Source organism: Triticum aestivum, chromosome 7B (genome assembly GCF_018294505.1).
Source record: "Triticum aestivum cultivar Chinese Spring chromosome 7B, IWGSC CS RefSeq v2.1, whole genome shotgun sequence".
NCBI classification, from domain to species: Eukaryota; Viridiplantae; Streptophyta; class Magnoliopsida; order Poales; family Poaceae; genus Triticum; species Triticum aestivum.
The window spans coordinates 593,214,649-593,226,817 of record NC_057813.1 but is presented as its reverse complement, the minus strand read 5'-3'; the positions used below and the strand labels follow the sequence as shown (position 1 = coordinate 593,226,817).

The 12,169-nt window shown below is 45.7% G+C and overlaps 1 protein-coding gene across 1 annotated transcript; it reads left to right on the top strand.

The window, feature by feature from the left end:
- Window positions 1-7,775: 7,775 nt before the first annotated feature.
- LOC123159601 (cell number regulator 13) lies at window positions 7,776-11,720 on the top strand. The gene is made up of 2 exons (XM_044577418.1): window positions 7,776-8,319; window positions 9,051-11,720. Exons 1-2 carry the CDS (start codon window positions 7,870-7,872, stop codon window positions 9,108-9,110), a joined length of 510 nt encoding a protein of 169 aa, XP_044433353.1. The 5' UTR covers window positions 7,776-7,869; the 3' UTR covers window positions 9,111-11,720.
- Window positions 11,721-12,169: the final 449 nt, after the last annotated feature.

Genomic DNA, 12,169 nt, shown 5'->3' with positions numbered 1-12,169 from the left:
TCCCACTCACTTTCTTGTAAATACAGGCTTCTCCAAAAGTCTGTATAAAACCATATGCTTTGATTACACTATCAAAGCGTTTATTCCAACTCCGAGATGCTTGCACCAGTCCATAAATGGAACGCTGGAGCTTGCACACTTTGTCAGCACCTTTTGGATCAACAAAAACCTTCCGGCTGCATCATATACAACTCTTCTTCTAGAAATCCATTCAAGAATGCAGTCTTGACATCCATTTGCCAAATTTCATAATCATGAAATGCAGCAATAGCCAACATGATTCGGACAGACTTAAGCATCGCTACGAGTGAGAAAGTCTCATCGTAGTCAACCCCTTGAACTTGTCGAAAACCTTTCGCAACAAGTCGAGCTTTATAGACAGTAACATTACCATCAGCGTCAGTCTTCTTCTTAAAGATCCATTTATTCTCAATGGCTTGCCGATCATCGGGCAAGTCAACCAAAGTCCATACTTTGTTTTCATACATGGATCCCATCTCAGATTTCATGGCCTCTAGCCATTTTGCGGAATCTGGGCTCATCACCGCTTCCTCGTAGTTCGTAGGTTCATCATGGTCAAGTAACATCACTTCCAGAATAGGATTACCGTACCACTCTGGTGCGGATCTTACTCTGGTAGACCTACGAGGTTCGGCAGAAACTTGATCTGAAGTTTCATGATCAATATCATTAGCTTCCTCACTAATTGGTGTAGTCGTCACAGGAACCGGTTCTCGTGATGAACTACCTTCCAATAAGGGAGTAGATACAGTTATCTCATCAAGTTCTACTTTCCTCCCACTCACTTCTTTCGAGAGAAATTCCTTCTCTAGAAAGGATCCATTCTTAGCAACGAATGTCTTGCCTTCGGATCTGTGATAGAAGGTGTACCCAACAGTTTCTTTTGGGTATCCTATGAAGACACATTTCTCCGATTTGGGTTCGAGCTTATCTGGTTGAAGTTTCTTCACATAAGCATCGCATCCCCAAACTTTAAGAAACGACAACTTTGGTTTCTTGCCAAACCACAGTTCATAAGGCATCGTCTCAACGGATTTAGATGGTGCCCTATTTAACGTGAATGTGGCAGTCTCTAAAGCATAACCCCAAAATGATAGCGGTAAATCGGTAAGAGACATCATAGATCGCACCATATCAAGTAAAGTACGATTACGACGTTCGGACACACCATAACATTGTGGTGTTCCAGGTGGCGTGAGCTGTGAAACTATTCCACATTGTTTTAATTGAAGACCAAACTCGTAACTCAAATATTCCTCTCCGCGATCAGATCGCAGAAACTTTATTTTCTTGTTACGATGATTTTCCACTTCACTCTAAAATTCTTTGAACCTTTCAACTATTTCAGACTTATGTTTCATCAAGTAGATATACCCATATCTGCTCAAATCATCTTGTGAAGGTCAGAAAATAACGATACTTGCCACGAGCCTTCATACTCATTGGTCTGCATACATCAGTATGTATTATTTCCAATAAGTCGGTAGCTCGTTCCATTGTTCCGAAGAACGGAGTTTTAGTCATCTTGCCCAAAAGGCACGGTTCGCAAGCATTAAATGATTCATAACCAAGTGATTCCGAAAATCCATCTTTATGGAGTTTCTTCATGCGCTCTACACCGATATGACCCAAACGGCAGTGCCACAAATAAGTTGCACTATTATTATTAACTTTGCATCTTTTGGCCTCAATATTATGAATATGTGTATCACTACGATCGCGATCCAACAAACTATTTTCATTGGGTGTATGACCATTGAAGGTTTTATTCATGTAAACAGAACAACAATTTTTCTCTGATTTTAAATGAATGACCGTATTGCAATAAACATGATCAAATCATATTCATGCTCAATGCAAACGCCAAATAACATTTATTTAGGTTTAACACTAATCCCGAAAATATAGGGAGTGTGCGATGATGATCATATCAATCTTGGAACTTCTTCCAACACTCATCGTCACTTTCCCTTCAACTAGTCTCTGTTTATTCTGTAACTCCTGTTTCGAGTTACTAATCTTAGCAACCGAACAAGTATCAAATACTCAGGGGCTACTATAAACACTAGTAAGGCACACATCAATAATCTGTATATCAAATATACCCTTGTTCACTTTGCCATCCTTCTTATCCACGAAATATTCAGGGCATTTCCGCTTCCAGTGACCATTTCCTTTGCAGTGTAAGCACTCAGTTTCAGGCTTTGGTCCAGCTTTGGTCTTCTTCACGGGAGTGACAACTTGCTTGTCATTCTACTTGAAGTTCCCTTTCTTTCCCTTTGCCCTTTTCTTGAAACTAGTGATCTTGTTAACCATCAACACTTGATGCTCTTTCTTGATTTCTACCTTCGTTGATTTCAGCATCACGAAGAGCTTGGGAATCGTTTTCGTCATCCCTTGCATACTATAGTTCATCACGAAGTTCTAGTAACTTAGTGATGGTGACTAGAGAATTCTGTCAATCACTATCTTATCTGGAAGATTAACTCCCACTTGATTCAAGCGATTGAAGTACCCAGACAATCTGAGCACATGCTCACTAGTTGAGCGATTCTCCTCCATCTTTTAGCTATAGAACTTGTTGGAGACTTCATATCTCTCAACTCAGGTATTTGCTTGAAATATTAACTTCAATTCCTGGAACATCTCATATGGTCCATGACGTTCAAAACGTCTTTGAAGTCCCGATTCTAAGCCGTTAAGCATGGTGCACTAAACTATCAAGTAGTCATCATATTGAGCTAGCCAAACGTTCATAACGTCTACATCTGCTCTTGCAATAGGTCTGTCACCTAGTGGTGCTTCCAGGACGTAACTCTTCTATGCAGCAATGAGGATAATCCTCAGGTTACGGACCCAGTCCGTGTAATTGCTACCATCATCTTTCAACTTTGCTTTCTCAAGGAACGCATTAAAATTCAACGGAACAACAGCACGAGCCATCTATCTACAAACAAACATAGACAAGCAAGATACTATCAGGTACTAAGTTCATGATAAATTTAAGTTCAATTAATCATATTACTTAAGAACTCCCACTTAGACAGACATCTCTCTAGTCATCTAAGTGATTACGTGATCCAAATCAACTAAACCATAACCGATCATCACGTGAGATGGAGTAGTTTTCAATGGTGAACATCACTATGTTGATCATATCTACTATATGATTCACGCTCGACCTTTCGGTCTCCGTGTTCCGAGGCCATATCTACATATGCTAGGCTCGTCAAGTTTAACCTGAGTATTCTGCGTGTACAAAACTAGCTTGCACCCGTTGTAGATGGACGTAGAGCTTATCACACCCGATCATCACGTGGTGTCTCGGCACGACGAACTTTGGCAACGGTGCATACTCAGGGAGAACACTTCTTGATAATTTTAGTGAGAGATCATCTTAAAATGCTACCGTCAATCAAAGCAAGATAAGATGCATAAAGGATAAACATCACATGCAATCAATATAAGTGATATGATATGGCCATCATCATATTGTGCTTGTGATCTCCATCTCCGAAGCACCGTCATGATCACCATCGTCACCGGTGCGACACCTTGATCTCCATCGTAGCATCGTTGTCGTTTACGCCATCTATTGCTTCTACGACTATCGCTACCGCTTAGTGATAAAGTAAAGCAATTACAAGGCGTTTGCATTTCATACAATAAAGTGACAACCATATGGCTCCTGCCAGTTGCCGATAACTTCGGTTACAAAACATGATCATCTCATACAATAAAATATAGCATCACGTCTTGACCATATCACATCACAACATGCCCTGCAAAAACAAGTTAGACGTCCTCTACTTTGTTGTTGCAAATTTTACGTGGCTGCTACGGGCTTAGCAAGAACCGTTCTTACCTACACATCAAAACCACAACGATAGTTTGTCAAATAGACTCCGTTTTAACCTTCACAAGGAACGGGCGTAGCCACACTCGGTTCAACTAAAGTGAGAGAGACAGGCACCCGCCAGCCACCTTTAAGCACAAGTGCTCGTAACGGTGAAACCAGTCTCGCGTAAGCGTACGCGTAATGTCGGTCCGGGCCGCTTCATCTCACAATACCGCTGAACCAAAGTATGACATGCTGGTAGGCAGTATGACTTATATCGTCCACAACTCACTTGTGTTCTACTCGTGCATATAACATCAACGCATAAAACCTAGGATCGGATGCCACTGTTGGGGAACGTAGTAATTTCAAAAAAATTCCTACGCACACGCAAGATCATGTTGATGGCATAGCAACGAGAGGGGAGAGTGTTCGTCCACGTACCCTCGTAGACCGTAAGCAGAAGCGTTAGCACAACGCGGTTGATGTAGTCGTACGTCTTCACGATCCGACCGATCCAAGCACCGAATGTACGGAGCCTCTGAGTACAGCACACGTTCAGCTCGATGACGATCTCCGGCCTCCGATCCAGCCGAGCTCCGGAGATGAGTTCCGTCAGCACGACGGCATGGTGACGATGATGATGTTCTACCGGCGCAGGGCTTCGCCTAAACTCCGCGACGATATGACCGAGGTGGAATATGTTGGAAGGGGGAACCGCACACGGCTAAGGAACGATCCGTAGATCAACTTGTGTGTCTCTGGGGTGCCCCCCGCCCCCGTATATAAAGGAGCCAGGGGGGAGGAGGCCGCCGGCCTAAGGGGGCGTGCCAAGGGGGGAGTCCTACTCCCACCGGGAGTAGGACTCCCCTTTTCCAAGTTGGAGTAGGAGAGAGGGGGAAAGAGGAGGAAGAGGAGAAGGAAAGGGGGGGGCGCCGCCCCCCTTCCCTTGTCCTATTCAGACTAGGAGGGGGAGGGGCGCGCGGCCCCCTCCTTGCTCCTTCCTCTTCTCCCTCTTGGCCCATGTAGGCCCATTAACCCCCCCCCGGGGGGTTCCGGTAACCTCCCGGTACTCCGGTAAAATGCCGATTTCACCCGGAACCATTCCGATGTCCAAACATAGGCTTCCAGTATATCAATCTTTATGTCTCGACCATTCCGAGACTCCTCGTCATGTCCGTGATCACATCTGGGACTCCGAACAAACTTCGGTACATCAAAACTTATAAACTCATAATAAAACTGTCATCGAAACGTTAAGCGTGCGGACCCTACGGGTTCGAGAACTATGTAGACATGACCTAAAACCATTCTCGGTCAATAACCAATAGCGGGACCTGGATGCCCATATTGGTTCCTACATATTCTACGAAGATCTTTATCGGTCAAACCGCATAACAACATACTTTGTTCCCTTTGTCATCGGTATGTTACTTGCCCGAGATTTGATCGTCGGTATCCAATACCTAGTTCAATCTCGTTACTGTCAAGTCTCTTTACTCGTTCAGTAATACGTCATCTCATAACTAACTCATTAGTTATATGCTTGCAAGGCTTAGGTGATGAGTATTACCGAGAGGGCCCAGAGATACCTCTCCGGCAATCGGAGTGACAAATCCTAATCTCGAATTATGCCAACCCAACATGTACCTTCGGAAACACCTGTAGAGCACCTTTATAATCACCCAGTTACGTTGTGACATTTGGTAGCACACAAAGTGTTCTTCCGGTAAACGGGAGTTGCACAATCTCATAGTTGCAGGAACTTTGTATAAGTCATGAAGAAAGCAATAGCAGTATACTAAATGATCAAGTGCTAGGCTAACAGAATGGGTCATGTCAATCACATCATTCTCCTAATGATGTGATCCCTTTAATCAAATGACAACACATGTCTATGGTTAGGAAACATAACCATCATTGATTAATGAGCTAGTCAAGTAGAGGCATACTAGTGACTATGTGTTTGTCTATGTATTCACACATGTATCATGTTTCTGGTTAATACAATTCTAGCATGAATAATAAACATTTATCATGATATGAGGAAATAAATAATAACTTTATTATTGCCTCTAGGGCATATTTCCTTCAAGGGACACGGTGGTTTTCGGTGCATGTACGCCCGCCACGACAACGACAATTTTCTTGAGCTTCTACTCAACCACCACACAGTTAGAACGATCACCACGGCGACCTTACACTCGGGCCAGCGCTGGTCCACGACCCCCACGCCTCCACCCGCTACTCCGCCTGGTCCGGCTAGCTCTGGGCGCGCCCACGACACGCTCCCGCGTGCGCTCATCGCGCCAAGCTCGCAACAGACCTTCATGATCACTCCGCCCCGATCGCCAACAGCATGGCCCTACCCACACACGCACGATGTAAAACCACATGGGCACCCCCGTGCTCCAAACGCACGCACACACGCCATGGACCCCACGCGGCCAGGACCGCACCCGACGCGTTCAACGCGTGCATGCACACGCACCCGACATGGTCATCGTGGCTTATTGACCAACACTCACCCCCTAAGCTACTTCCTAGAGGAGAGACGGGCCCTCAACGTCGACATCAACGAGAAGCGCCTGCTCCACCACCTCTGCCTTCAGCGGCTTCGCGCACTCGCGGCGGAAGTGCCTGCGATGGCCGCAATTGTAGCAGCGACCGTGTCATTTCCCTCCGCTGCCCGATGTCGTGCTGCCAGCGCCGTCGTTGTCGTTGAAGTCGCCACCTCCCTGACGCCGTTGTGCCGCCCACTGTGTTGCACTGAGCATGAGCTGGTCGCGCCACCTCCGTCGCTGTCCTGGCCGCGCTGCCGCGTTCGCTCCTCAAACTCCTTGAGCCGCCCGAGCGCTTCCTCGAACGACATGGTCTCCACATCGCAAAATTGCTCGATGCCCGCCACCGCCGCGTACAGGCGATCCGGCACCGTGTCCAACAACTTCTTGACCAACGCCCGTCATGCAGCGTCGTCCTGAGCCCTGCGCAGTCGGTCGAAATCGCCATGGAGCGTAGACAGCCGAGTCGCCCTGACCCGGTCCACACCTATGACCCGCGCCTTGAGGCTGCTCCACACCTTCGCCGACGTCTTCTTCGATGACACATGCAGCAGAATATCCTCGGCGAGCGCTCCGGGTAAGCCCTCTCCGTCTTGTTTTTCTTCGGGTTGACCGCCGCCGCCGCGTTTGCCTGAGCCACTGCCTCCCACAGCCCCTACGCGTCGAGGTTGGCCTCGACCTTGATCGCCTACACGGTGTAGTTGTCACCGGTGAGCACCGGGCACTACAAGGTCATCGAACTCCCCACTCCGCCGCCATACGATACGAGTGACATCGACGGCGATCATCCCCGCTCACGTGGCTCTGATGCCAACTGTTGGGTATTACCCCTTGCCCTAGCTTTCTCTCTCGCTTCCTGCGCTCGAACGACAGAAGGAGGAAGGGAAGAACACAGGGGACACGGTGGTTTCCGGTGCACGTACGCCCATCGCGACAAGGGCAATTTTCTTGAGCTCCTACTCAACCACCACACAGTTACAACGATCACCGCGGCGACCATAAAACCGGGCCAGCGCTGGGCCACGACCCCCACGCCTCCACCCACTACCCCGCCTGGTCCGCCCCACTGCTTACGCACACATGCACGGTGTACAACCACACGGTAACCCCCGTGCTCCAGACGCGCACACACACGCACATACGCCATGGACCTGACGCGGCCCGAACCGCACCCGACGCGTACGGGCATGCACGAACACGCACCCGACAAACTCGCCGTGGCTTATTGGCCAACATGTGGTGCCTGTTCGGGCCGCCAAAAAGATAAATCCCGCATATAGCTGAATTTTTCGAGCCGGAGGCTTTTTACGGGATCTGAGATGCCCTTAGTCAAAGTCGCAAACATAAAGAAAAAAGTCAAAGTAGCCGGCGACACACACAAACTCACCGATAGTAGATACGTGTCGCGCCCGTCAATGGCGGCAACGAGTGCAGCGGGGAGCAGCGAGCATGGCGAGCGCATGGGACAGCCCGTCGAGCAGCCTGTGGGGCGCCCTGGGGCAAGCCTCCACCATGGCGCAGCTGGTGGGCGTCGACGCGCTCGGGCTGGTCTCCATGGTCGTGCAGGCCGCCCTGGTGGCGCGCCGCCACCGGGATGCCTGCGTGCGGCTCGCGCAGCACGTGGAGCTCGTCGGCGGCCTGCTCGGGGAGCTGGAGCTCGAGGATCTGATGCGGCGGGAGGCCACCAGGCGGCCGCTGGAGCAGCTCGGCAGCGCTCTGCGGCGGTGCTACGCGCTCGTGACCGCGTGCCAGGACTGCGGCTACCTCCGCCGCCTGCTCCTGGGAGCCCGGATGGCCGACGAGCTCCGTGCCGCACAGCACGAGGTCGATATGTTCATCCGCCTCATCCCGCTCATCGCCCTCGTCGGCAATTCTACTGCAGATAGTCGCCGTGTCAAGGTCAGTAGTATCAAAGTTCACTGATTTCAGAGCTGATATCAAAACTGAAACCTCACTGGTTGAGGAAAATTACTGATTTCAGAGCGATTTTACCTAAATTCGGTTGAACTGATCTATTGAAGTGACTGCGTCCGAATTGGGGTCCAATTGCAGATTGTTAATTGCCGTTAAACAATTCGATATGAATTTTACAATGAGTAATTAATTGTGGACCAATAGGATTGGAGATTGGGGGAGTGAGGGGCTACAGCTAACCTGAATAAATACAATCTGTGCTGGTTAGTTGTACATCAACAACGATGATATTTGATATTGTCTAGCAGGCTGATGAGGGGGTGCTCACTGTAGTCACAGATAGTTCAAATCGTCACATCAGGTCAGATTATTCTTCCATTATGTAGCTATTATTACAGGATGTACGCCACATCTATGAATTTGTTTGACTTAAGATACAAAATGATTTGCCATATTCAATATAAGCATGATTTTTCCTTGTTAAGTTGAGTTAATGTCATGTTCAAGTTATGTACTACTCCCTCCGTCCCATAATGTAAGACGTTTTTTGACACTAGTGTAGTAGTGTCAAAAAACGTCTTACATTATGGGACGGAGGGAGTACTATAAATGCCATAAGTTCAGTTACACAGACTCAAATGCCTGAAGTTTCCCACTTATGACTGTTGAAACCAAAGATGGGTGGCACAAGAATGATGAAATTTTCCTATATTTAGGCTTCCAAACAAAGGAGCTACAGAACACTGCAATATTGGAGAACACCCATTTGTAGGTAAGCTCTTACTTCTGTAAATATCCTAATGCGCTTAATCATGGACTCAGATGTGGAAACTAATTGACTGAGGTTTCATGTCAATGTTATATGCTTCAAGAAAGTTTCCATGCAGTATGATGGTGAGCTACGATATATATTGTTGCCTTTGGGATTTCTATGTTGTTGCTTTGGGTTGGATTTCTTGCGCAAATGTGGTCTCAATTTGAATCAAAGATATTTAAAATTAGGCATTTAATTGTCGTTGCACTTCTTTTAATAATATGGCTGCATACATCACTCTGATGCATAGGCCGGGGGTCATCCTCGTTTTGAAAAAAAATAAATGTTGTTGAGATGAGTGTAGTGGAAATGTTGAGATTTGAATTAATATAATATTAAATGAATTAAAAATAGAAAATAAAAATATTGGGAGTTAAATTTAGGGATATGACTAGTTGCGTGCACATGGATTATTGGAAGTTAAGTTTAGTCCTTCCTCCGATCCATATTAATTGTCGCTGATTTCGTACAAAATCAGCGACAATTAATACGGATCGGAGGGAGTAGGTGAGTTAGGAATTAAATAAAATGGATGCGTTAGAGTTAAATTAGTTGATAATTAGGATTATTTAACTCTTCGGATTAGAACTTTGAACTTGTGAATAGAACTTCGAACTTGGGGTCCGTGCCTAGTTCATTTGCTTTCCTACTAACAACACCAAAAATCAAATTTACTCCGTCTTGCAGGTAAATCAACTCCGCTTCATCAAACTTGTTTCTTAGATTGGTTTACCTTCCCATTTTAATACCAAACAAAACAAACTCCCAAGCATCAAAATTAGAGATTCTTCTCCCCATCTATACTAGAAGTTGTTTCATCGGTATCATGGTGTGTTTATCTTTTCTGTGAAAGTTGATATGTGGAGGTTTAAACTAGCAGCCAGCGTTCCTCGACATGTTCTTCTGCCTTATGTTGTAATGGTCACTTGTCGAGCAGTTAGGATGCATGCTTCTTATCTTTGTCATTGTCGAAACTAGAACCTTTGGCGGTACGATTGCTTCACAAGAAAAACGAAACAATTAGTGACCATTGTTAGCCATCCTTGCAATTTCAAGTTTTACCAAACCACATTAGAATGGGTGAAATATCCGTGTTTTTGTGCAAGTGCTTAAACTCTGGAATTTCTGTCTAAGATCCACCTAAATTCTAAGACCAGTGATGTTTTGACATGAAAGTGGGAATCTGAGGATGTCTTCTCTACAAAGTCAGTTTACACATCATATTTTAACACTTCGATCATTAACCCCATAACAAAGGTGATCTAGTCGACTTGGGCTCCACTTGGATGCAAAAAGTATCTACGATTGGTCACTCATGAAAGGATTTGGACAGTTGGTCACCTCGCTAAACGCGGTCTTCCCATAACGAGCGATATGTTTTATATGGTACACCCAGGAAAACATTTGCCACCCGTTCATGGAGTATTGTGCGGTAATCAACATAACTAGGGTCGAGAATATAGGTCATCTTGTTTGTACAAATGAGAGACAACCAAATTTGAAGAGAGGGGAAAAATAAAACTACAATTACATCCTTGAATCCCGCTTCCTTTTAATAGAGCAACTTTGGCCATTGAACTAGCCATGCCAAAGAGGAATTGACCAAAGCGCCATACCTCTCTTATATCTATTATGACCTTTCTGGTGAGGAGGCTTGCACAAGAAAAGCTGATTCGGATCTCCTTCATTGTTAAAAAAGGTTACAAGAGCAAAATGTTTTTAGAAACAAATCGTAATAGGTGAGAGCCCCTGACGAAAAGAAGGAAGAGAAGAGAGGGCTCAAATTGCCACTACTTATCCAAGTGATCCAAACATTCCATCCAATGGTTGAATACTGGTTCGATCGGTTGCTAGGGATTGGCCCGATTACTTGTAACCGTATTTACTTCTTGTTTTGCATGTAGCTGGGTCTGATCAATCTTCGGTCTTACATGCAGTTACTTTGTAGGGTGTAGTACGTAGCACGTTAGCCATTTACCACATCATCACAAGCTTTTATAATGTGTTCACCCTACATTATTTAATGACAAACCTATTGTCATTTAAGGGGAATTCATCACATATAGATAAGAAAAATAAGTCCTCCACCAACCATCACCTATGTGAATATTAATCGCCCTCCCCCCATTATATATGCCCCTTTGTTTTGACGGGAGTAGATAACATGGTGCATTTGTTTCACTTTCTTTTAACTTGTTTTGTAGAACTAAGTTAGTTCATCAAGTACGTGTCACACATATTAAAATAGATGATACCTGAGAAAGGCCAAAGAGTCTTATGGGCAGGCCAATGGGAATAGGAGGTGTCGGTAACCGGGTTGTGGCAATTGGTTTCAGCCACTGGGTGCAACATTCGCGACCTCGTCTTACGTCTCATTCAGGACAAGGAAGACCACAAACTCAAGTCGTTGTCGGAGGGTCCGTTCATCATCGACGAAGTGTTGCACCACAGAGCATACCGGGTCCGAGATAACAAGATCAGCATCGTCGAGCTAAATCCTTGGAGCATCCAACTGCTATGTTCCTTTTGCACCTAACCTTTTTTAGTTCATTCCTATTCATGTTTAGTTCGATCAGACATTATATGAGTTGAATAAAGATGGTTTAACCCAAGTTGCTCCTGTATAGATTTCCTTTATCCTTTGATCGTGCTAATATACTGATTACCCCGCGCATGTGTCATATTGGTCAAACTGTAGATCACGCAGACCGGGGTTGCATCAGCAGCATTATATACTCCACATTTTTTTTCGAAAAGGAGGAAATCCCCGGCCTCTGCATCAGAATGATGCATACGGCCATCTTATTAACCAAACAAAGATAGTGTCAACAAGGTTCCAATGTCTCCAAATCAAAAAAAGCAAAGCAAGCTCACACAAAGCCAGGAAGGGCTAGAAACCACAGCTAGCCAAGATAAGAGGCCACAACCGGCTGGCTATCAATGGATAAGTAAACTAGATGCCTATCCTATTACATGACCGCCATCCAAACCGGTTGAAGATATCCCAAGCTACCATCTCCC

Coding starts and splice junctions, on each gene's coding strand:
- LOC123159601 (XM_044577418.1), top strand. CDS start 7,870: ATGGCGAGCGCATGGGACAGCCCGTCGAGCAGCCTGTGGGGCGCCCTG. Junction 8,320..9,050: donor CAGATAGTCGCCGTGTCAAG/GTCAGTAGTATC, acceptor TCCTATATTTAG/GCTTCCAAACAAAGGAGCTA.